Consider the following 26730-nt stretch of genomic DNA (forward strand, 5'->3'; position numbering starts at 1 on the left):
CTGCAGGCGGATTCCTGCAAAACTCCCCTCTTTCATGAACCTATCCCCATTCACACTGCCTCACACAACAGTTCTTTTGATCAATGTTTTTCCCTAACTTTCATTGAAGTTCTGCCAGAGAGGGTTACTATCATCGAGGTGAGAACGAGGGAGATGGCCCACATTTGGGTGGAAAAGGCGTTCGAAACGCCCGGGCTAAACATTGCCCATTAACAGCCAAAGCAAACCCTATCCTCCCTTTTCCCCCTTCCCCTTCTTCTACCCCCACTACTTCACCAAGGAGGGCTACTGGAGGACTACTATATTATATATATGCCATCTTGTGACCTGCAGACCAACTTCATAATTCATCAACTTTTAGGGCAAAAAGCAAACCTTTTGTCAATACATCCTAAGGTCAGGGCAGTAGCCAGGATTTTTACCTTGGGGGGAGGGTAAGGTTTCCAGGTCAGGCAATAACGTTACTGGGGAATGGGGGAGTTGGTAATAAATAATATTGTAAAATGCTTAGTTTCAGTTGTCCAGGTTGGGTAAAAATTCTCCCCGGGTTGGCGGTGTTCGACCTGTCCCCCCCTTGCTAATTACCTGCATGAGGTCAGCATGTTAGGTTTAAATTATCTTGAAACACAAACGTTTCAATTGAAATTTCAATTTAAATTTCACCAAGAAAATGTCTGTCTTTGAGCGTCTTCCTCTGAAGATGGCACTCAGTGGTGCGGGGTAGCAGTGACTAAAATGCCACTGAATAGTAACGCCTGTGCAAATTTTCATGAACTGAGTGAATATTGAGGTTGCGGAGAGATTCATTCACTATTTACAGTTTTAATCAATTCTAACTCAAATTACTTAAGTCTCTCACGCAGTAACTTAACCCTGACGTTGGTTTGGAGGAGTGGCAGAGATTACCTGAGATTACACTGCTAGTGTGAATTTCACAGTGTAGGGGATCCAGTTCTTTACCCTGGACGACAAATGTTGTGGGAAGCATGGATGCTACTCACCTGGAGATATTTCAGTCATTATTATTGAGTGCTCCCACATGAACTAAAGTGAGAATTTTCCTTCTAAATAGTGAGTTGTCGATGCTGACTACAGGGACTTGAGAATCAGGAAAGGTAGAAAAATTAAAGGAAGAGTAGAAGCTGAAGTGAAGCAATGGAGGACACACATTTTGATTTGGGGCTGTCTGAAGGCTTCACCTGTTAATACATAACCCCATAATAGAGAGCCCACTTACAGTTTAGGCTAGAAGAAGTTAATAGTATTATGTCTACGCCTTCCTTTCAAAAAACGTGTAGCCTTGTAGTAAAAATTTGTAACCTAATGATTGGAGCACATGTGGTCGGCACCATTTACACCGACAACCTGATGACAAAGCAAATGGAACTTGAAAGTAATCAGAGTGCTCATTCTAAAACTGAGGCCACTTTCTTAACACATTGCTATATTCACTAAATTTATACTTTTTTATTTTCGTTTCAGTATCGAGGTCTTTCCACAATAAAGCAACAATAGTATTTACCCTCTCCCTTCCCTAACAACCTTTCCTCACTTCCAACTCAAGGCTTAAACAGTCCTCTGTTTCAAATTATTATTGTGTGCCGTTGGCATGTGCCATGAGCCTCTTTAAGCGTGAGAAAAATATCATAGCCACCAGTGATTTTGTAATCTCAGTTTTATTTAGTTGTATAAATAAGCAATTCCAAGTTTGAACTGAGAGGAAGGAAGCGTTTGTACTTATATGACCAATATTTTCAAAAGGAATCAATTTATTCATAAAGAATCAATTACTATATAATTGGCATTAGATTTAGTGGAGTAGCACAAACAAATTGTATCCTTGCTCATTTTTGATTGATCAACAACCAGGTATTTTATACCAATAAGTTATCAGTTGAAACATTTCTTTGTCAGACTAACAAATTAAAAGATGAATCACAAAAGTCATGTTTTCACATAAAACAAAATATGGATCCAAATTGAGACATAATTTTACCATAATATAAACCCAGTCATCACTGCAAAGCTCTGAAAAATTCTACAACAATTTTGTAAGATTGAACCAATTCTGACTATTTTTACTCATGAAATACCCAAAGTGATGGCCACCTATTGATCTATGGGCAAAACTCTGCTCTGATGAGACCTATAAAATACTATAGTTTTATTACGGTTTTGCCAGAAGATAATAAATTACTTTGGTAAAATCTAAACAATGTTTACCATTAGGTCAATTGAAGAATACAGACATCCATGACTGATGGGTAATTAGGTATTTTACATTTAACAAAGGAGGCCACTTTTGGTTGTCACATCAAAAATAGTCACAAAGAATTATATAAATGACCACCTGTGCCATCAAACATTAAGAAAATTCAATTTCTTTAAAAACTTGAGGAAAAATTGGAATACACCATTTTGGGACAATTACACAAATATATTGAAAAATTCAAAGGTAGCCATCAGGTAGTTAAGACAATCAAATTTTTAAAAGAGAAATATTTAACAGTATTTATGAGTTCCACAGGTGCACCAATTCTACAAAAGACAAAGAAATCTCTCATCAAAAAGACAGTAAACCAACAATAATAAATACTGCTGGAACAAAGTTTCTTACAATGTCTTTGGCTTTCTTATTAGAGTAATTATTTACATAGGTACTTATAATTTTAAAAACCTTAGAGAGTTTACAACTACACACTTTCCTCTTGAAGTTGATTTTTGCAGGTCCTGCCTAAAAATATATATTATATCAAGTTCTTTCCTGCCTTAAAAAGTCTCTTGTTTACCCATATTTCTTAGAATAGCTCAGGTTTGAGCATTGATGTTCATTATTTTAATACAATCACTCAGGAGTATTTTTTTCAGTTTAACTTCAAAATTGGTGCATCAGAAATCAACATGTTCCAAAATATATGATGCTCACTATTATCACCAACACTGCTTGCACCCTTTTGTATCAAGTCACACAACAACATTCTGAAGAAGAATCAACAATCTAAATGTCAGTAGAACACTGAACTTGCTAATGAAAAGTTCTCTAGGAATAAAACAGAGGTGGATACCATCAGCCTTATCGATACTACTCATCAGTCTATGGTAGTACACCACTCTCCACTAATTGTCAACAATTTTCTTCTTCATTCCACTTGAAAAAGTTCAAGTTTGAGAAACTGAGAAAAGAACTGAAGAAGCTTCGAAATCCCCTCAACAAATCTACAGAGCTCACTCCTAGTCAACACTGGCCAATTCACAAAACTAAACAAAGCTTAGATGTCGTCACTGTCATCTGGCTCGTCTGTTTCACTTCGCGGCTGTCCAAAATTCCGAGTAATACTTTCCGACATTGAACGAATATTCTCCAGATTGTTGGCTGTGTCATCTATGAATTCTATGCCTGCCCTCCCATCTGCTCCCAGCCTCCTCGATGCTCCCTCGATCCCGGCACTCCCTCTCAACTGCGCTTGACTGGAGGACGATCGACCACTTGAGCGATGAAGGAATGGCAAATCATCATCAGATGATGCTCCATTCCCCCTAATAGTGCCAAAAACAGAAAATACAATATTTTAAAGGATTATTTCCAAGAGAAAACAAACACTGTTTTTCATGCAAACATTTTAGAACCAATATTGAAATTACTCTTGAATACATGGCTCACTGAAGATATTCTACTCCACAGTTTGTCTAGTTTCTATGGTTTCTCCTTGTGAGACCTAAGTACTGAGCTCTAACCCACACTAACTTTTCACAAATGTAATACAGTAAAACCTCTATGTAGTGAACCTCTTTACATCATAAACCTCCATACTTCATATGTACCACCCCTATGGTCCCATCAGATTTACATGTAAATTTATAGGCAAACCTCTTCATAGTGAACCTCTTTATCTCGAAAAACCTCCACTTATCATACCAAGGAGATACACCCGAGACAGCCTAACTACCTCCACAAATCATACCGAGACAACTAGAGACCATTAATGCAGCTGTGATTACGTACTTAGAATGACATTTTCAGAAATAAATGTTTCATGCTTATTTTTTTTTCTTATACACCTTTAATATGCTGTAATTTTCACATTCACAATTAGTTACTGCAATTTTGTTCCACATGAGAGCATACCTAACAGTAAATAAAACAAGGTATCCAATTATCCAAATCTTATAAGTGACTGTTGATTTAGGAGAGATCACATCGTTTCCTCTCGAATCATAGTAAAAGTCACACGATAGCGCTCGTTTTCTGATAAAAATAAATAGTAAATATGTATATGTTCACTAATGTATGCATGTTTGTTTAAACACATAAATATAATGGTTTAAAAGACAGTAGCACCTTTAATTTCCAAAGGATATGAAAAAATGGTGCCTATCACTGAAACCTCTCTATAGTGAACCTTCATACGTCAAACTGCCCAAATTTTGGTCCCCTCCATTACGATGTAAAGAGGTTTTACTGTATCACAGATTGAACATAGAGTATTATGAGAACTAGTCCAATGAAGCCTTCATGTGTGAAAACCTCTTTTCAATTCCATTTTATAAAATTGTATTTTATGTTCTTCTCCATACATCTTCAGTCATCTTATTCTAGAGGGTGCTATATTTCCCATCAGTCCAGTAAATCTTTATCCTCTTATAAGGTAATTTTCTTTCTTCACCATAAATAGCCCTACTAATCTCCTTCGCCATGACTGTTTCTCTTTGATTTAAACTCAGATTTGTTTGTGCATGAGTTACATAAATTACACCAGTTGTACAAAGCTGGTCGTGCAAGAAGTTTAAGGACATACTCTGCCAATATTCTCAGAAAACTTTCATACAGGAAAAAAAAACATGTCCTGAATGTGCATGTAAAATACAGAAAAATCTACAACCAGGATTGTTAAGCATTTATCATTGAAGTAAATTGAAATGAGTTGTAGCCACAAAGAATCAACATTAAATGTGAAGACATTAATTCTAGAATAAACGAACAGCAGCTCCTCTAGCTTGAGCGCACAACACACCTGTACGAGAGTCCATGAGGTGCTGACTCATACTCTGAGTCGTAGCCAAGGGAGGAAGCAGCCGCCGCTGCAGCTGCTGCTGCCGCAACCGCTGCCGCAGTGCCAGCTGAGCCGCCAAGAGTGTCAACAAGGGCAAGGACGTTGCCTATGGCAACTGCGTCAGCATCACCAAATATTCGAGAGGAGGCACGAGAAGAAATGCTGGTGTCATCAAGATCACCTTCATGACCACCATCTGCAAACACTGAGTTCACATCACTCAGGGCACCTGAAACGAAACATAGAAGATATGAAGACACATGTATGTACCTGCCTACATAGGACGTATGTACATGTCAACATAGTCCCTCTAATTGTCACTAATTAAAGACGGAAAGGCTGCAAAACTGCCTTCATCTACTAATGGATCAATTCAAAAGCCTTCATGAAAATTTCAAGATGAGAATTAGAGAAGCCTGTTCCAAATATAAATATTTCAAATTCAAAATGGTTCATGGACAAAGTGAAGGTCCTTTCTCAAGGACTGCTCTATTAGGTAAAGACTTATAACATCAGTCTCATTATTAACTGACTTGCGTGCAAAGGAAAAAAGTAAAATTTTTATTCTGTTCCTGATTACAAACAGCAGTATACTCCACTCAAGCAAAGGCAGTCGGGCCAGTGACATTAGCAGCCAATCATGGAGTATTTCTCCTTCCTCAAGGCTGATACAAAAATATAACTTAAGAAGCTTATTCCAATGATATACAGGCAAAAAAGTTTTATGCCAGGAATGAATTTGATCAGTATTCACTGACAAATAAGGTAGTTCATATCCCTGGTTCTAGTAAACATTCATTTGCTGTGGTATTTATTTTAAACTTGCTCCCAGGAGGATGTAGAAGCTGCTGGCAAATCAGCTGCAGTGTGACTGTCAATTGTAAAACCTTTATTATCTTGTGAAAGATAAAATTTCCCATTGGACTTACTAAGAAACCTAGCTCAAGTTCTATAATCAAATTACAGTTAGTGGGATGGATTTGAGAATTTTATGCTTGAAGCTGGAAATCCTTAACTTGCCATAATCCTAAAAATTGAGCATGTGCGAAGACAATCTTATTGAATCCAACTTAAGACCTTACCTTCTGCATCTGTGAGACCAGTTTCATTTAGCATAGAAACATTTTCCAACGCTGGGTCGTCCGTGGTGTAGCCAGTGGACTCCCGATCAGCTAGCAGAGGCTCCGAGGCAGCTCCATCTTCGTCCTCTTCCTCGTCACTCCACTCGGATTGGCTCGTCACCTCGACCACAAAGCCCCCACCCATCTCCTCCTGCTTGGCACTTTCCTCCAGGATGCGTTTCACCTCAGCCTCCTGTTTCAAACATTAAATACCAAAGTATGCACATGCGTATGGTCTCATCTTTTTCCCATGAAAAAATGACACAAAACAGGTGAGAACTACTGCCCGTTTAAAAATTAAAGTAACTAGAGTTTGAAAGCTCATGACTAAGTCAGCAGAGGAGAGCGGCAGCATTAGAACTGCAAGGATGATTATGACTTCAGAATTATGAAATACAACAACATAAAATATAATAAGCCCCATCTCTTTCTGAATATTCAGGAAGAAATACTATGGCATTATGTACCATTTGGGTGCAAGCAACATCATGCAGATCAGATTTGCTAACAGAAATAGATTGGGGACAAAATCATTTTGCTTTGTATTCTGCAGATATTTGCGCAAAGGTTTCTCAGGTTCCCCACACAGTGTTGATTTGGAAATATATTGGCACCACAATAATGGCACAAACGCCAATGGCACAAACAACAATGGCACAAATAACAATAGCACCACATGTATACATATGGTGCTATTGTTGCATGCACCACGTGTATACATGTGGTGTCATTGTTTCAATGGCTGAGTTTGCCAGCCAAAAGTTTTATGGTATTTAAACCCTCGAGTGCCACTCAAGTATTGGTTGTTTCTTGATTTTTGTCGCCACATTTTGTGATTAATGATGATCTTCCTTGTATGTATTTGGAAGGCTTTATCTCTCTTGATGGCCTTTCTCTCTAAGCTAAATTTTCTTCCTTCTTCTACGATGCAAATGCCACCAAAATCAAAGGCTGCAGCGTGACACCTAAAGATGACCTGGGCCTCAAAACCTCAGGAGTATACAGCATCCCATGCCACTGCGCTCACGTCTACATTGGGGATACAGGCCACACAACTTGTTCAACCCACTGAAATCAATGGTAGCCAAGCATTGCCTGGACCTTGCACATGGAATGAATTCCAAAAATACAAAGATTCTGTGACAGTCTCACTAAGATACTCACGCAATGACAGTCACTGCAATCACATTATAAAAGAAGCGAGACAATTTAATGAGACAATTCAAGCGAAACAAAAACAATATGGGGAAGAGATTAACAAAGCACGACATACGACAACAACACCAATTGGGAAACAACCAGGGCCCACTTCAATGGCACTCCATATAAAAACCGATAACAACTTGGCTGCATATTCCATCCCTGAAGACAATGGCAGACTTAGATGTTGAATCATTGGGACCATATTCCCAAATCAACACACTGAGGGTAATCCAACAAACTTGACTGCATACCATACGCTGAGCAAAACTCAATCTCAACTTCTGAAGATATCATTTCAACAGTTGAAAAAAATGAAAAAGAATGACAAAATAATGCCACTTCTTCATGAGATAAAATTTATTTCATGGACATGCAATAAAAGGCTTTAATTTCTCAGATTGAACTGAAATTGTGAATTGGAGAAGTTTGGGATATCCTTCCAGCATCAAATGTGTCATCACACTAGTCATCATAACCAAAAATACACAAATGAATCCAAAACGGAAGTGAAACAAGCAGGTAGAACACAAGCAGAAAACATTGGACACAATGGTGGCTCGGAGATGGAATGATGGCGGGAAAAATGGTGGGAAAACACATTCACCTTAAAAAATTCACCATTTCCATGCATTTTTGGCCATTATTTTATCTTTGAGCCACCAATTTTTTGAGCTTGTGCTCAATGTAAATGCTTCACACAATGCGCTAAGACATCTAAGATCTACTGCATTAATAGTAAGAATTAAACCAGGGGAAAAATGAAGCATCAGTCTTTGACCTAACTCAGTTAGCTATGTCTATTGAAAAATTATGTCAGTACCTACTGCAAATGAATTAATTGTAAATATGTATAATGTTCATCATAGTTTGAAAAGAAAAAAAAGAAGGCACCTGAGATGTCAATAAAAATGACACCCGTTGAAATCCAGGTTGGCAAATAAAATTTGAATAAAGTACTTTCATTGAGTCATTTCCTGACAAAGAGTCATTTGAAAAAATATTCTTGCTTACCAATGGTCCTTTGTCTCGCTGATTGTGAGCGAAAAAGAGAAGAAAAAAGACTTAATAATTAGGATGAGTCCAAAATCAGGGAACATACATTACAAACACTAAAGAGAAATTTAAATACATCTTAGCAGAGATGAAATGAGTTTTCTTCCATATGATCAGAAGCTTAGCTTATGGCACAGTTAACTCCCGACTATCCAAATGGGCACTTACCTAATTACGGGGAAATGCGGCACAAATACATAATTGGAAAACACAGACAACCCAAACTCTCTCTTTGATTTATAAATACACTGATAATTTATGTAAATCAAATAATACAATTTTATTTATGAATGCAGTCTTTTATTCTACGTTGCTGAAGGGACTCTTTGAAGATTTCTTCACCCGGTATCAATTTTTTTTGTGGTGACAATGTTATGTATGGGTATTATTTTCCCACTACTCTATACACTTGGGCACACTGTCTATTATGCAGGCGAGGACTTGGCTTTGACTCATGAGATCCCTACTCACTTCGTCTCTGCTTCCACTTCCACTACTCCCATCCTTTACAGCTTGACCTTGACTGGTAGCGGCGTAAATATGCCCGAGTCCCACGAAATACGTATGCATGTCTCCTGTTCCCTTGGGCTATAGCTTATATATAATCAACCACAAGTGAGGCCACAGCAATAATGGTGCATTTGGGATATCAAAAATACATTAAAAGATCATAGATAAAATTTTGTTTACTAGCGATTGGCTATTCATTGAATAAATCTTCTAGAATTAATCAAGAGTTTTAAAATTAATCAAGAGACCCATCTTCTTCTTGAGCAGACATCTAATTAAACTTAAACATTCCTATCCAGAAAGTAAAGAAAATAATTAGGTTTTAAAAAGAGAATTCTAATGAAAATAAAAAGCCTTGTGTGTCCTTGCATTAAAAAACCAATAATCCTGGCGTTTGTGAGTCTAATTTTTTATCAGATGTTGCAGAAAAATTGCAGTTTGGTGAAACTCATGCACGGATAATTGGGAGTACAGTTTTCTTAGTGGCTCATGCCCTCAAACTGTAATACCTATATTTATTATGTTATGATACGCAGTGATATTATCAAAGTAACACTGCCCAAAATTAACTTCAAATAGCTATTATGAAAGAGACAAAAAGGGTGGGTAGAAAAAATGAAAAAACAAACACAGAAGTTGAGGGTCAGGCAACATAGCTTAATTAATATTATTATATTATAGGGTATTAACAGATAGACGGAGGTAAAAGTTTTATAAGCGGTGATCTCTCATTAAAAGCAATGTCAATGGACAAAGCCTCAGTCATGCTGTAAGGTTGTTTTCTATGAGAGATTAAAACACTTGTTAACCTTTTACTTTCTTTGACCTGTCAATTGCTCCACTGTGCAGCCTCACCTTCACCACCAATGGTTTTTAAAAAGATATCTATGGTTCATGTTTATCCATAAAAAAAGTAGATGCTAGTACATATGCACATTTGTAAATGCCTAGTTTACTCCATATCTAACTCTCGGTAAACCCCCATCAGCGAAGCCTATCTCCAATGTCCATGCGGCTCAATCAAAGAGGACCCTCCCTCCCTCATCTCTTCAGCTCCACCTCTTCATCCAGAAAGATATTTGGAACAGAGTAGAGTAGGTACATGTCTACTTATTCCATATGTACAAGTGGTGTATTTTCATACTCCAAGTCATCCACTATACATTGTGGCAGGGGATGAATTGTGAAGGGAATGAATGAAAAATGAATGAGCGAGCGTTTTCCTTACCTGCCTGGCAACTTCTTCGGCTATCATTTTCTCTTCCATTTCAAACGTCATTATTTCCTCCTTCTCTCTCCTCTCTTTCTCCGTTTCACTGTCCTCTGCTGTTCCCGTAAGCCGATCTTCTTTTGTCTCTGTTCCTTTCTTTTCAAGATCATCCTCTTCCTCCTCCTCCTCTTCCATTTCAGTATTCAACGTCTCAGCTAAATCACTGTCCAAGTCTTCAAATTCATTCCCTTTTGCAGGATTCCTGTGAAGAAACGGTTGATTACTCTTTCAAAAGTTATTTCCACATTATAGTGAATGATCAACCAGGAGGGGCAGACCATACATCAAATGCATCTGATTGTAGGCAAGCAAAAAAAAAAAAAAAAAACTAAGGGGGAATGCACGGCAAATGGTAAAATAAGTTGTGTCTGCCATGAAGCACACTGACAAAACACACATAAGGGATATTAATTTAACCGTAAAATAATGCAAACAAAATTACATAATCTCTTTGGACTTTAAAAACTGTATCCACTGAAATTATTTTCAATGCATGCCATTTTTCCAACTTGGGAAAATCTAAGAAGCAAATTTCAAACAAACAACATCAAGACAAATTTTAGGAAATGGATAGTAAATGCAGCCAACCAGAATTTTTAGAACGAGGCCAAGGAGAGTAACACTGAAAAATTAGCATTTTCAAGAGTTCACATTTAAATTAATGCATTTACAAGCTCAGGTGAAACTCTCACAGGTCACAACAAGAAGCTGGGTTAAAAAATATATTATGATGTCTTACTGAATGAAAATGTCAAGAGAAACAATAATTTATGAAAAATATAACTTGATGACATGAGTGAGTAGGCATGTACATCTAAATGACCATGACTGAGGTCGATTTTCAAGAGATTCATTCAAATTGAAACTAATTTTCCAATAACAAACTTACATTGTGTTGTTTCAAGTATTAATTAACCAGTCTTTTAGATGATGATGAAAATAGGGAAAGTCAAACTAGAGAAAAATGGACCAACAAAGAACATAATTTTATGATAAGGGCGTCCAAGAATTAAAGAAATACAGCCATAAAACACTTAGTTAGCTATAAAAGAAAGTAAACGAGAATTAAAAATCTGACCAGTAAGGATAATTTATGAATATTAAAACTTAACATCAAGTTGATTATAATTGTGAAAGTAAAGAAAAGAATTGCATTTAATAGTGAGCAAATATCTACTCATATCCAGAGGTTGAAGTATTCACGACAAAGCGAATATTTGACTCAGTGGATAGCATGGCTTATACATATTCATTTATTTCTACAGAAGGAAGCTGATCATTCCTCAAATTACTTTTATGAATATTTGATCAATTTCAAGTTTTAAAGTGCACAGAGGAAATTATAGGCTACATACTAAGAAGAGTGCAAATTCTACAATGACTTTTATCAGTAATTTGAATTTCAGTGATGATAATTTTAGCATGCTAATATAACTCCTTGCTTCTCATCTATGGTGTATTTTATATTACCAGTATCATCAAAAACTTGATGTTTTAATGGAAACCAAACCTGGAGAAGTAACTTACCAACAAACTTAATCAGGTAGCAAACTTCACAGAGTAACCGGTCTGCCTGGATTTTTAACATCATTGTCCCACTATCCAACCATAACATTCACTAAAATTTTCTTACTAACCTTACGTAGAGGTAAATGATGTACGCTCAATATGACTGAAAAATATTAACCTTCCTGATGAAACTGAGAGTTCCTCCAGCAATATTATATACATGTACCTGATTTGACTAATAAGCAACTTTTCTTGGAGGTGGATATTTTGAAATGAAATACTTTTTGAGGTAGCTACAAAATGATTTACTGTGGAGAGTAAAAAAGAGCCAAATGTGGTTTACTTTAATTGTATGACATACTTTTTTTGAATGAATAACTTAAACTTTGGTGTCGACCGCTTTTGGGAGCAGCTGCGTATTGCGCTTTGTCACGCGAGCTTTCGTGGCCATTGCAAATCATCAGATGAAGAATGATCATTCATCGCCTGATGATGCGACCTGCAATGGCCGCAAAAGCTTGCGTGACAAAGCGCAACACGGAGCTGCTTCCAAAAGCCGTCGACACCAATGAACCTCCCTGCGAAGGCCTACATTCATTCCTAATTTAAACTTTGTTTTTCCACAGAATTATTTCAATCAAATCACAACCATGGTTTCAATGATTAAAGTCATCTTCTGGTGGAAACCTGGTGATGCCGTGTGTCATTAAACAAAAAAATTCTGTGGAAACACAAAGTTTCAGTTATTCATTCATAAGGTTCAGCAAATTCCACTAAGTATTGCCGGAAACCACCAACTGACATACTCCACATCATTTGATGTCGTAGAATTCAGGTGTTCTGAATCCATATTAGGATATAAAGAATTGCATCAACCTAGCATGGTCTTGACATATTCTAATTTACCGAGGCTAAGATAACCATTGTATGGCATTTTCATGTGTCAAAGCTATTCGTACACACATTTAATGACTCACAAGAGATTGAAGGAACCATTGAGGCCAACTTTGCAGAGTATTTATCTACTGATTAAAGGATTATTTCATGACATAATTAAGATTGTTAGCAGCATATATTAACCAAGGCAAGTGCACTCAAAATGTGCAAACTTCACGGGGGATGAATCATCTGCCTTGACCAGGATTCAAACCAGTGTATCAATAATTCACCCCATGTGTTCCACTACTTGAACTACCAAGACACCTTCTTCCTCTGTGCAGTTGTGTTGACTTTAGAGGACAGTGTGATGACAAACATTCAATGCCACAATACACCATGTTCGTGCCCATAGAGCCGCAGTTCAGAGGCTTACGTTAGAACTTTCAATGCTTTGTCATTGACCGTCAATATTATTCACGGAAATTAACACTGACTATCCAGTGGCATACCTTCAAGGAGTCACCAGCAAATCTGGCAACATTAACTACTCCTCGTCTTCTAAATTCGACAAAATACAGCAAAGCAATAGGAATACGGTGAATAGGGGGCATTGGCAGCTTGAGTGTTAGAGCATTGGATGCCATTTAGGGGACTCTGGGTTTGACTCCTGGTCAAGGTATGTATGTATATGATTTTCCTTCAATGGCATTTTCACTCTGCTTCAAGTGTGTCAAGTTCAAATCCCAGAGAAGCCTTTGGGTGATCCGAAACAGAAATACATACATGTGGTCATAGGCGGATCCAGGGTCTGGGGGGGGGGGGGGGCACGTGCCCCCGTGCCCCCCCCAGACCCTCAAAGATATGCATGATTTTTAATACGGTCCCATTATCACTGCGTTCGTTTTGTATTACGAGGTATCCTTGTGCCCCACCAGAACAAAATCCTGGATACGGCCTTGCTTGTGCCCCTCCCAGAAAAAAATCCTGGATCCGCCCCTGCATGTGGTGGCTAAAGGAAAAGAACTGGTCCCCCATAATGCCCTAAATCAGTGAACTTCAAGCTCATTAGGCTTAAAGCCTTAAGTTAAATTAAAATAATTCTTACTGTGAAGGAATCATTCAGAAATATAATTTTAGATTCCAAAATATATAATCAGTTTTGTTTTTAAATATTTCATAATTATTTTAGAAATTTTTTTAAATATTTGAAAATCCAAAAAAAGGGATACAGTGCAACCTCGATATAACGACACCCCACGGTGCACTAATAAACACTCGCTATAGCGAATTGTCGCTTTACCGGAGGTGAAGCAAATAATAGCCAATATACCTGTTGCGAACATATATATACAGGAGCAGGAGTGATGCGGCGACAGATAAACATCTATCCGATAAACGTAAGCATAAATCCAGACGAAAGGCGATGTTTTTTGCATCACTAAATTTCCTTACTCAAATAACGACTAACTATTCAAACAATTTATAAGCACCGAACTGAATAAAAATCATGCAAAGCATTTTTTCGTCAATCATTATATTTATCGAACGACAGTTTACCACATAAATTTGAGACTGAGCACTCCATTAACTTCATTTCTAACAGATCGCTAGCAGTTACAGATGTTAAGGAGTCTTGATGAAAGTCTTCCGGCGGTGAAACCCTCGCTATGGCGAGAGCCGACGCCGAAAGGGTCTCGTAAAAACGAATTTTTTAACACGCTTATTATATTATAACACCCTAAAGGGTCAATTGACGGTGCATCGGCTATCTCTCGTAATAGCGGGGGTGTCGCTATAGTCTGTACTCGCTTTAACGAGGTTCCACTGTACATACTACATGTATTTACAGATGAGAGTAAAATTTCGTTCAAATAATTTTAAATTGCATATTTTAGCTGTAAGATTTTGATACTGGGGCTAGTCCAGGATGAGATCTACCCTCACCTTGCTAATCAACTTTCGGATTCATAATCGGTGTACGAGAGACAATTGGAGTGACAAGGAACCTTCACTAAGTGCAACTCGTCTATTTTGTTCATACTTTGCATGCATATTTTTGGTATTTTCTCAATTACAATTTTGCCTCAGTAATTTCTCAGATTAAAATTTCTTAGACCCAACCCTACCTCTGGCCAGGCCATGAGGACAATATACCTCTCAAGTCCAAATAAAGGTTAAAAACATAGACTCTTTACGCTGAAACCATTGCCATGACACTAAAGTAGGGGACTCTAGATAATGGGTTTGAGATCTCCACAGGCCCAAAATAAAGAGAACTTACCATTCCCTTCCACCAATTATTTTTGAGATGAATAACTCATTTAAACATAACACATATGCTTTCATCATTTTGCGTTTGTGTATGGTCCTCATGATCTTAGAATGGAGCTATTGCAATTTTTAAAAATCAATGGGAGGCAACCAGCACTGCACGTGTTAACCGAAGCAGAATGGCGATGGAGTCACCTTGGCTTCAAGTGAAACGAGGGCCCAGGGTGTGTTGGCGGGGCTGCTCTCCGGAGGGCTGGGTCTGTAAGTCCGAGACTTTCCACCCTTGCACCTCGTGAGGGGAAGGACAGAGAAAGGCAAAGGAATAGGAGGGGCCACCACCGTGATGAGAGCCTGACGATGCCTCCAGGGAAATCCCAATGCCGTCATTGGGGCGATGTGGGCCACAAATGGGGAAACCATAATTTAATGTTTCTACATAAAGGAAAGATTTCCCTGTGAAGAAGAGAAATACTATGATTTTCTGTTGATCACCATGTTTACAGCTGGCTTTTAGTGCCTGTCGGTGTAAAAATATGCTGTGAAGGTTGCAGAACATTGATCTTCCAATTGCAATAATGCAGCCACAGGGGAACAAGGGATATTTCACTATGTTCAGTCATCCATAATGTTTAAATACACATACAAAGTATGAAAGAAATCAATGAGTATCATTTTTAAAAGTTTCCTTGTCAGTTTCCAGTAGCAATCACATTTTTAGGTAATTTTCACACATTATTACTACGTCAATCAGTGGGGTAACTCGGAATATGCTTCGGGGGGGAGGGGGGATGGAATGGCCTGGGGTAGTGACCCTCCCCTTCAGACAACAGGGGGTCCGAGGAAATTTTTGAAAAATGACATAGGCATTAAAAATTTAACTCTAAGTAGATAGAGTTATTAGGTAAAAGTCAAACTTGACAATAGTTTTAAATAATATTTCTATTTCTCTGAGGCTTAGGGAGGGGATCTATTCCCTCATTCCCTCCCATAGCTATGCCAGTGAGGCCAATACTGCCATAAGCTGCTGCACCTAACTTAACCTAATAAAGCAAGTAAGCACAGTCATTACAGTCCAAAGCAGAATGCGACATGAGATCCTTGTGCCTACTCAAGGGATTCCATTGATTTTCCCTGATTCCATCTCCCAGTATGGATTCAGTTGGTCTGCTGGTGCTTCCTGCTGCATGTCCGTGGCTAATGAGGGTTACCCAACCATTCATTCTTAGCAAATTCCGTGATACTCTAATGCTTTTTTCTTTTTCTGCACCAGCACATAGCCAAAAATTAGCTTCAAAGGTGGACTGCGGAATTGCCTATGTTGTCAATTTGCACACATCGAAAAACAGTACATTTCATTCTAAAAGCAATGAAATTGTTAGAATGATACTGAAATTTCTTCTATCTTTAATTTCTGCCGAAGGCACAGTCTACACTAATTCTAGCAGCCTAGAGGCCCGGCAGTCAGTCTAATCTTGCACCGGTGTCTTTTCTTCATCACTAAGACAATGGTGATGTTATTTTCTGTGATTATAATTATTCCTCAGCTTCATACTCTGGATGAAAAAATCAAAAAATGTGTCAAAATGATGCCTACTGAGGATACACAAAAAAAGTCCATGGTTACAGTGACTTTAGAGGAAGAATTTGTCAACTTCAGTTTTCACAATCTGATACATTTTAACAGAAATCTTACGAAACGAGCCCTGAAAGTACATTCCTCTACATCAACAATAAATAAACAATCATCTCTCACTTGTAAGTCATACATATCTCTACTTCATCCTTTTGGAGGCAGCTACCTCTGGTATGTACTTTTCAATCAAGATTTTTTCAGAAAATGATGCATATCATTGTCAGAGCATTATTTTGTTATTAAAGTACTTGACTGATAAGGGTAGGTTTACAAAGCACATTTTGCACATTCCCCGGCCTATCTCCCCTCCCGGCTTGGACTTCCCTATTCAATTCAAAATGAGGCCTACAACCTTTCATTCCACCTACAAATAAGATTCTCTTCCTTCCACTAATTCCCTTAGCTAACATTTTTCCCTTTAATACTGCTTTTAGGCATACCCTCGGAATCAAGTGCTCTCTCCATCCATGCCTTCTCTCTCCTCCATATCTCGGGTAGATTTTTCCCCTCCTCACCCAAATGCCCAGCACTTTGTTGTTCCTCCTCCTATCCATTGAATTCATCTTTATCATTTGTCTCCATAACCACATCTCAAATGCCTCCAATGATTCTCGCCATCCTTCCCAACAGTCCAAGTTCCCGCATCGCTATGGGTCACTCTTCAGATCAGACTCTTCATTAGTGTATTCGTTAAACTCTTATCTAGCAATTCTCATATAAATTCTTTCCTATTCATGCACACCTCCTCCATCCTATTTTTAATCTCATACATTTCATCCTGTTGCCGAAAGCTATCAAGACATCTTCAGGCCCAGGAAGTCACTCACCCAGCATTTGTCCTCCAGAAACGAAGAATTGAAGCAAGTGGGACGATAAAGGCCAGTGGGTGAGATGGCGTAGGGATGAAATACGTTTCCATTGTTCTCATTTAACTTGATATTTTCCTTCAAAGATAATGATTTATGGACTTTGTAGTCTCGGAAAGGAAAAACAATATCAGGCGCATGGGCTGATGGAGGTCTGAGGATGGTTTTTTTAAATATGCGACGTAGTTACTTTTGATGTTATAGGTAATTATCCTATGGTGCTGAGATTCCCTCGATGGTTGTTCAATCTCTATGTGCCAGTCGTACCTATTTTGTCATAAAATTTTCCACAGGGTAAATTCTGTTGCATAACTCCTACGAGAGCATTAAAACATAATTATTCCGGAGTAGGACAAGTATCGCAGTGCAACGGCACATGCGAAGGTAGGATTGGGACTTTTTCCACTCCCTCTAATGGGACGCTGCATTCACTGAAGCTTAAATTAAAAATTTTGGAACTGATGTCTTCAGCGAATAAAGATTCAAAGCATCCATTGAAGGGCAATATTTGCAGATATTTGGATCAAAAGTATCCAATCTGACCATCAATAATATTTTCCATCAGGATATTAAAGGGATATCATATCCAATTACCACAACTTCTGGGCTGATGAACCAACATTTGCAACTGCTACTAAAAGACCAAAGTAGATTGTTCCTGCTGCATAAACCTCCAAATAGCGATCCTAAATCTCTCATTATTTTTTCTTAATTCTATGAAATTTGCGGCTGGATCAATACTGCTGGTGCAGCAATCATATGGGCACTTAAGTATGGATACAAATAACTTAAGAATGAAAAGAAAGGCAAAAAACTAAATACGTGGATCAAACTATTTATGTTGATTGCAGTTTTTTTTTTTTCGGCTGAACTGAAATTTTAGAAATACCTATATTACCATATTGTTATCAGGGTTGTAACCAAAAAAGTACCCATTTTCAAGGTCATTGGGATAAGTTTTATTCTGGAACATGTGGCCCCACTTATTCTTTCTTTAAATTAATGATTTTCTATTAATTTCACTACTTTCACACTAATCTCTTGCATAGTATGTCTACCGAGCACATAAAAATTTGGCTGCAATAGCACTTACTGCCTTAATTATGTGAGTGTTTGGCTCCGAATCCTCAAAAATGGTACTTGTTGCAAACATGCTACTGTTATGTATATAGTACGGGTCTTGATAAAATATACTTAAATACCTATGTTTTATACTTCAGGGGTATCCCGTGAATAGCAGTGAAATGCACAGTACATTTGTCAAGGGAGAAAATTCCTCTGGACCAGGAATTGCACCACGGTCCTTAGTCTGTCAGTGCCACTCTACAGACCACTGCTCTCTCCAGCTGCTCAATTTCCCACGGCATTTGTACCGAGACTCTTGGTGCTCAGAGTTAGGCCCTTGTGGTCCATTCAACATGAAAACACTCGACAGGAAGAACTTCCACAGGAGCAAACAGGTAGAGCCCTCACACCGGAGCTAAAATCTAGTACCATGACCCTTTGTGAAGTTGCCACAGGGAATCATAGAACCTGGATATAGTAATGGCCTGCACAGCAACCCAAAAAGCCAATGGAAATTGTTTTCCTATTGCAATTAATGAGAAAATTTTAAATTTTCTACAATTGAAAGGTTTTTTTTTTAAACATTGCATCACTAAGCAAGAACAATTTGATCCACATAAATATGTAGTGCATCTGCATCCTTTTTTGATCAGACATCAATATCCATTCTCAAGAATGCTTAATTTCAGCATCAACAATAGATCTTTGATGTAAAATAATACCAGCACTAAATCCGAACAGCTGACCAACCCAACCACCAAGGAATAATCCGAGTGCATTGGACGTGACATGCTTTTAATTGTCGAAAGAGCCCACTCAATACCACAAAAGGCCAGTATGTTATTCAATCGATTTCACCTAGTCAATTAAGTCTTCTGATTAAGTTTACTAGGGTCTCAATATTTCTGTGTTCTATATACTGCTGAAAATATGTAATAATATTCATGATCACATATTGCAAACTAAGACATAATCCAAACTGAAACATATTCCAAATTAAGATAAACTCCAAACTGAAGGAGACAGGATGAGGGCAACAAGACCTGCACACTCTCTCACATTCAAATCAAAGCATCACTTTAAAATTGAGATTTCGCGATTCCATTCTCAATTGATTCAATTAATTGAAGACAGTGTACGTATGCATATAACTCCAATAAGGTTTCATGAAACACCCTCTTTCTCAGGGAAACTTTACAAGGAAGACAACTAAATTCAGGACTATAAACATATTCGATGAATTAACTAACAACAAGAGTTGTAAACGAATCCATTCCATGGAAGTTTTACGAGTACGGGGATTAAAAAGTAACACCAAGTGCACACCTTTAAGGAAGCATAGTCATATGAAGACGGTGGGCCTACTACGGACACATACATGAATTAATGGTCTCAGAAAATAATCACAGAACCAGAATTTTAAAAAGATTCACAGCTGCTTTTCTCAAAAAATGATCACAAATTTATGAGAATGGGAAGACAAAATGGGAGAATAATCTAACGAATGTGACCAAACAATGAAAACCATAGAGCCGTGAGCCCATGAAGGAAAACTTTCTGACTTATGACGAGGTGTGGATAGCCATAAACAATTTGTTTTTCATGAACTGCAATGATAGTTAGGTATGTGCAAGAAAGCGACACGAATGCATCTGAAAATGATCCTTTCCATCCTTTACGACGCCACGGCTGATTATTTCGCACCAAATTCAAGAAGCAATTGGCATAAGAGACAGGGCATTTGAGAAGTGCACAGTCATTTGCATTTCCAAAATCACTTGACATCATGAAAAATGATACTTGAGAAGACTTGAGTTCGCCTTATTTAGATGAAATGGAGATTAAGAGAAGAGAATATCCAACCAAAGTAAATGAAGCCAACTTATAGACTAGCATACTCAAATGTGTGTTGAATTCAGTGAAAACAAAAAACTTATGGAAACATAAAAAATTCAAGAATAGCCATAGATAAAAAATTCTGGAGCATAAAAATCATGAGACTCCTTCCAAAAGATGTATGTACGTCAGTGTAAGCGCTATATGAGTATGAGCATTTAGCAAGGCGAGAATCATTCATAGAACTTGGCAAATGAATATAGAATAGAGAATGGCGAATATGGAATAGAACCAGGAGTTAGGAAGAGCCATAAAATACAACTGTGGAACTTAACCTATGACTGGGAATCAAACAATTCCACTTGGTTGGATAACTGAAAAATAATCAACTATCCCCATTCAAAGAAATATGTATACATTTACTTTGTTGACATTCGACCCTTTTTCAAAGGCAGTTCTCTCATGACCCATAAACATTTTGTTAACCTCACTCCCTCAACAGTACCTCCATCTACAAAGCAGTCAAATTGCACCTTTTTTCTCAGTGATCCAAATTATTATAGCCACAAACTAAAGAATGATTGCTAAATACAAATTAAGCATCCCTTTCCTTCGAACTTCATCAACATTTATTGATTGTATCAACTATTGTAGGCACAGAGATTATATGCAAAAGAGTTTGGAAAAAAATAACTAAATAAAGAAAAGGGACTCAGAAAAAGTAATTACACCGTAACTTTTTTGTTAATTTCTAAACTGCATAAAACTTAATATTTACTTGAGTATCATTTTTACAAGGTTGCAACTAAAGCTAGGTATGTATTTGTTTTTGAGGCTATTTGAGCAAACACCAGCTTTGGAGACCCGTAACTATGCAACACATCATTTTTATTACAAACAACATGTAGTGCTGGTAAGGTACACATCATTGCTATAAATGCTGTTTGTTTTATTTATGTATCTTTCACAAAAAGGAGCTGTCAATTTAGTAAAACGTGGGAAAAACAACAGGGGTGTTATACTCATGTTCTTGGTAGTGTTTTAATGTATGTGTCTTCAGGATTACTAGTAATTAATTGTCCATAATGTCAACAAGCATATCGATTGATATTTATTCTGGGATAAGTGAATATTCTCAGAAGGTGTTTCTCATGGACTAACAGCAAACTAGCCAAGAATAATTGCCTGCCTAAAATACTCGCTATGGTCAGTATAAATATCAAACAACTACGTTCAAATATGCTTGTTGATACACTAGAGAATTACATGCTTCGAACACTGTGAGGGTACAGATTACAGCTCTACCAAGATCAAAAATGTACCAACTCTTGGTTCTATTTTGCCCGCATTTTAAATAATTGTTAACAATGTGATATTTTTGTAACAGATAACAGATAAGTTATTAAAACTTACAGCATCTAAAGAAAAAATGTGTATCTAATGAGTACTTCACTTTCGTTGCATGAAAATAAGTTGCTACCAAGTTGTGGGATACCAAATGTGGTTCTCCCTCAAATATCCTCCAAAACTGTTACTTTTTTCTTTACAAGTGTGATGAATGCAACAAAAATGTTTTCCATCAGTATTTTTTTAGTTTTAAAAAACAAACAATATAAAAGGAAAATAGTAATGCAATTATTTTTTCTGTATCCCTTTTTTTCATCCAGTTATTCATTCTCAAACTGAAGTGCACAACATTTCTGCACCACTAGAAGAATATTATTAATCTATCAATGAGAATTATGGCCAACAGCAGAGAGATTTTCTGAAATATAGCTAATGCAGTTTGATACAAATAATATTTAGGAACAAGTGAATTTCAGCAAAGATATATTTTCTCCAATTCTTCTAAGGTATTTAAAATAGTTTTGGATTTTGAGTGTGAGTGGCTGATGCAATGAGAGATGAAGTCTGCATTGCTAGATTTATGTTAGTCCCATCCAAGCTTGAGCATGGCAAATATTAACGAGAGTATAAAAGCCTCTTAGCGGATTAGTATACTCTTAATATTTATTCCTCTTATTTTAATATAGAAAGCAAATGAAGATGTGATTCATCCTTCAAGCAAGCCCTGGAAAAAACACGTAACTTTGAAATATTTAAAATTATACCATGCTTGCAAGTTACTGAGCTACAAAAGATGATAACTGATGACGGATGATATGATTTGAAAAATATAATGGATACATGTAATTAATTAAAGGTTTCCAAAATTAATTGTTCAAACCAATTAAGAGTTGAGTACGTTTAAATATTTTAAGGGATTATTGCGCTTATGGTACGATAGATTTCAAGCAAACAACATGAATTTGGTCAAAAGCCAAAATGAAAATTAAACAGCATCAAACAAACTCTGAAAACAACTTCAAATGAAAACATCTCAAACAAGGAAGAAGAGAAAAATCAGGAAGGTGAGTCATGATCAATGAAGATGAAAAGTTGGCAATCCTCATGTGTGCGTGCATAGGTTATAGTAAAGCACTGCAATTGGTCAAATATCGACTAGAACAGCAAGTCTATGCATGCAAGCTTCTCTAGAATGCAGGTGATAAGCATCAGCTGTGTGTGCAGGTCTTTTTTTTTTTAAATAATTCAGAAAACAGTAACTTGACTTCCAAACAAAGACATTATCAAGAAGAAATTGTCAAGAGGAGCCAAACAAACATCAGAGGGCCCTGGTTATGCTTTTATTCTTTCTCAGAGGACAGAGAGAGACACGTACTTTGTGCAAAGTCAAAGAATTGACTGGTTGAAACAACAGGGCTTGATTTGAGGACTCTGTTAATTAAGCCATGGAAATCATAATTTTCAATCAATTGCAAGAGTTAAATGGAAAGTAAACATAGAATATTCTATCAAAATGATGCATGGCATTTTTTTGCCTTCCATTAGCAGCAGAAAAATCATAAAAGAAACAAAAAAGAATCATCATAGCTTGATCACATTTAGTATTTTTCCCAAGTTACTTCATCCCACTTCACAAAAATGCCCATCCTATTAGATGCCATTACCACCTCATGTAAGCTATGCATACATATTTTCATGTATGCACTATGAAAAATGCAACGCAAAGAAAAATGTAAAAAGAATCTGGCCTGTGAGAGTGGTCCCAAGGACTATATATATGCAGCCACCAAAGAAACGGGAGGTTGGGGAGGGAGGGGGGTGAAATCACACTGAATTTACCTGAAGTTGGACAACCATCGCACCTCCACAGGCAACTCCATCGGGAATTTGCGACCTCGGGCGATGAGGGACGAAGAAGAAGAAGTAGAAGGGGCTACGACACCGGCAGCGTACAACATTCTCTGCACAGTACTTCCCTTGTGATTCCACTCTTCCCTTCGTCCTCCGACCACCCTCTTCCCCCCCACCCAATCTCCCACCTCCCCCTCCTCCTCATCGCTTGCCACCTCATCCGTCTCATCGTCATCGTACGAGTAGAGATCATCGTCAACATCATCATCCTCATCATCGTCATCATCATCGTCATCATCGCCATAGCCATAGTACACCTGTTCCTCTTGGATCGGCACACCCTGATGCCTGTACAGACCAAACCGAGAGCTCATCTGCCTATTCCCTCCCATCATGCCCACGCGCAGCCACTCACGGCCGAGCCGTCGCCACTGCCGCAACCGGTGTTCCCCGACCACCCTGGGTGCGACCCGCCTGCCCAGCTCCCCTGGAGTGTAGCCCAGCAGATAGACGTTGTTGTTGCAGCTGTGGTGGTTCAAGGGAGTATTATTCACCCCCCTGTATTGCCCACGCAGTTGACCGCCCTTTACGTACCTTCCTCCTCCCACTTCTCTCACTCCTCTCCCTCCTCCTCCTCCTCCTCCTCCTCCACCCTCCCCTCCTCGACACTCTGCAGTGTCCTTCCTTGAACCGGACGATGGAGTCCTCCCCAGGCCACCAAGCATTCGGTTCACGTTTCTCAGTTCCTCCACTGTCCTCTCCTCCCTTCGGAGAAGATCCTGCTCCTCCAACAGCCTCCTGATCTCCATCTCAAAGTCCTGTGGGATGGCACTCGTCGTCTCGTTCGATGTCGTCAACTTGGTTGTCGTTGAGGCACATTTCCTGTCTCCCTCCTTAGTGTCCGACGTCGTGTTCCCACTGTCCCTTGGTGCACCCTCTGACGTTGGGACTTTCTTCTGTACCACCACGGGCTCCTCTTTGATGCTACTGACTCTCTCATTATTGTTAATGATGTTGTTGTTGTTGCTCGAGTCTCCATGGCTGTTGTCCGACTTCTCGCCTGAGCTCTGTGACGGGACTCCCACGTGATGATTCTTGGAGCTAGTGCTCGACTTGTCCGTCTGGCAGCTTCCATCCCTCCGCTTCATCCCCCTCCCCTCCTCCCCTGCTTCCATCATCTCCTCAGGAGTGGACTCCGATTGGGTCCCCAGCTCTGCCATCGGCACCACCTCTGCTGTGGCGGCTATCCTCGAAGCTTCTCTCCTCTCCAGGCTCTGTTTCTTGAGGCTGCCGCTCGACTTGCTCGGTGACTTCCGACGGTCCGAGTGTGAGTGGTGATGATGATGGTGGTGGCTGTGGCCGTGGTGTCCGTGGTGATGGTGGTGGTTGTGATGATTGTGATGGCCGTGGTGCCGTGACTGCGACGACTGCTGTAAGTTTTGCACCTGCAACCTTGGCCTGCCCGTGATGTACTCAAAGCTTCCGCAGCTGTCGCCCTTGCAAGAACTGTCGCCTTCCGGTGGCAAAGGGCTTGAGACCACGCTCCCTGAAGAGTCCACGAACATGGCCAACTTGTCCCCGTCAACTCCAGCCACTCCATTACTGCTACTGACGTGTCTCCTGCCGCCCCAGCTTCCCTCCCCTCGTCCGTTGCCCGACTCCCCACCCTTCCGAGAGCTGCCTGAGGACACTGTTCCCCTGGATGCCCCCCGAGTCGGCAACACGGGCATGGAAGGGGGACCCCTTGACGAACTGGACGATGGGTTTGATGGGGACGGCAGGGTGGGGGCGGAAGGGGGTGGGGGAGGTGGTGGGGGATGGGGGTTCGCATGGGAACTGCTCGTTGGGGATGGCCGGTGGTGGTTGCCGCCCCGTGAGCTATCACTCCCCCTTCCAGAAGCCCCATTGCCAGAGTTGTTGCTCTCGCCAGGCATTCTGGGGTAGAGTTGGCCTCCGAGAGGCAGCATGAGGTGGTCTTGGGATGCCACTGGGGAATTCTCCAGGGACGATGGGTCCACTCGAACATCCGAGGGGTACAGCCACCGGGATGCGGGCACTTCCCCATTGTTCCCCAGCGTCGTGGGGAGGGGTGGGGACGGAGAATCTGCAGCGTCTGTCGTCCGACTGAAACTCTCGTCAGATGAGCTGATGCTTGGGGAGTGGTTGAGGGAACTGATCTCGTCTGCAGACGAATGTATACGGTGGTGGTAATTGGAAGCAACCGCCTGTGAGAACACAGCTGCGTACGGGGATATGAGTCCACCGTAGTGGGAGCCCAACCCTGAGGCCGTGCCAGGTAAACTCTCGTCTGAGTGGTGCCTCTGCAGACCGCGCCTGTTGCTACGAATACCTCCCCCGCTGTAGTCGTCCCGGTGATGATGGTGATGGTGGTGATGGTGACCACGGTGTCGGTCGTGGGGGAGGGCAGGGAGTGCCGAAGATGGTTGGTGCCTAGGGTGGTGGCCGTGACTAGCCCCACTGCTGTGGCTTTGGTTGTGGTGGCGGTGGCGGTGTTCCCTTCCTGGGGGTTTGGGGAGGGGTTTGAGGTAGGGTGGGATGGTGGGAGTAGTCAGGTTGTTCGTGCCGTTGACCCCTGAAATTGGCACGGACCTTGAGATGCTGTTCTGCACGGTCATCCTGTTCGACGACCCGCCATTGCTGATGTCCCCTCGTGGCCATGGAGGAGTGTAGCGCGTGTCGATCATCGACGTCTGCATGATCGCTCCGCCATTGCTGCCCCCGCGGCTCTTCCCAGACTTGCTGCCAGGCATGGGGGCGCTGCCACCTCCGTTGGACCGGCTGCCGTTGTTGCTGCTCTCCATGCCGTGGTGCCGAGAGAAGCCTCCGTTCCCAGAGATTGTATTCCCACTGTTCTTTGGTATGACGCGCATGGCGGAGTTGGCCTGAGGAGGCAGCAATGGCTCGTTCTCACCATTGCCGCCGTTTCCGCCACCATCTGTCTCTCGGAGGGGCGCTAGTCGAGATCCTCCCCTCCCGTCGTCAAGGCGACTTGAGTTGCCCCCCCTCCTGGACCTTGCAGCAGATGAGTCGCCTCCATTGGTTATGTTTCCATTGCCACTGGAGCCGCTCCCAGGGGGGAAAGCCTTGCTGCTTGGCCCACCACCGCTGCCTGACCCTTGCTGGAGTTGGTGGACCAGAGCCAAGGGAGTGGCAACTCCTCCATACATGTTACCTGTACATTGAATAGATAAGAGAATGCTAAAACTATGATGATAATATTCTATACGAAACACAAGAACATGAA

General features: G+C 39.9%; 1 protein-coding gene and 1 long non-coding RNA gene across 2 annotated transcripts in view; one reads left to right on the forward strand and one right to left on the reverse strand.

The window, feature by feature from the left end:
- Window positions 1-3269: 3269 nt before the first annotated feature.
- LOC124159607 (Ca(2+)/calmodulin-responsive adenylate cyclase-like) overlaps window positions 3270-26730 on the reverse strand; it is a 398052-nt gene continuing 374591 nt past the window's right edge. Inside the window, exons 22-27 of the mRNA XM_046535531.1 lie at window positions 23454-26658; window positions 10167-10410; window positions 8387-8404; window positions 6134-6365; window positions 5013-5280; window positions 3270-3537 (exon numbers count right to left, since the gene is read on the reverse strand). Of these exons, the coding sequence (XP_046391487.1) occupies window positions 3270-3537; window positions 5013-5280; window positions 6134-6365; window positions 8387-8404; window positions 10167-10410; window positions 23454-26658 (4235 nt within the window). The remainder of the gene's footprint in view (window positions 3538-5012; window positions 5281-6133; window positions 6366-8386; window positions 8405-10166; window positions 10411-23453; window positions 26659-26730) is intronic.
- LOC124158469 lies at window positions 21111-22484 on the forward strand. Its single transcript, XR_006864803.1, has 3 exons — window positions 21111-21473; window positions 21935-22120; window positions 22301-22484. It is a non-coding gene; the product is annotated as an uncharacterized LOC124158469 (long non-coding RNA).

Source organism: Ischnura elegans, chromosome 5, assembly GCF_921293095.1.
Source record: "Ischnura elegans chromosome 5, ioIscEleg1.1, whole genome shotgun sequence".
In the NCBI taxonomy this organism is placed as follows: Eukaryota; Metazoa; Arthropoda; class Insecta; order Odonata; family Coenagrionidae; genus Ischnura; species Ischnura elegans.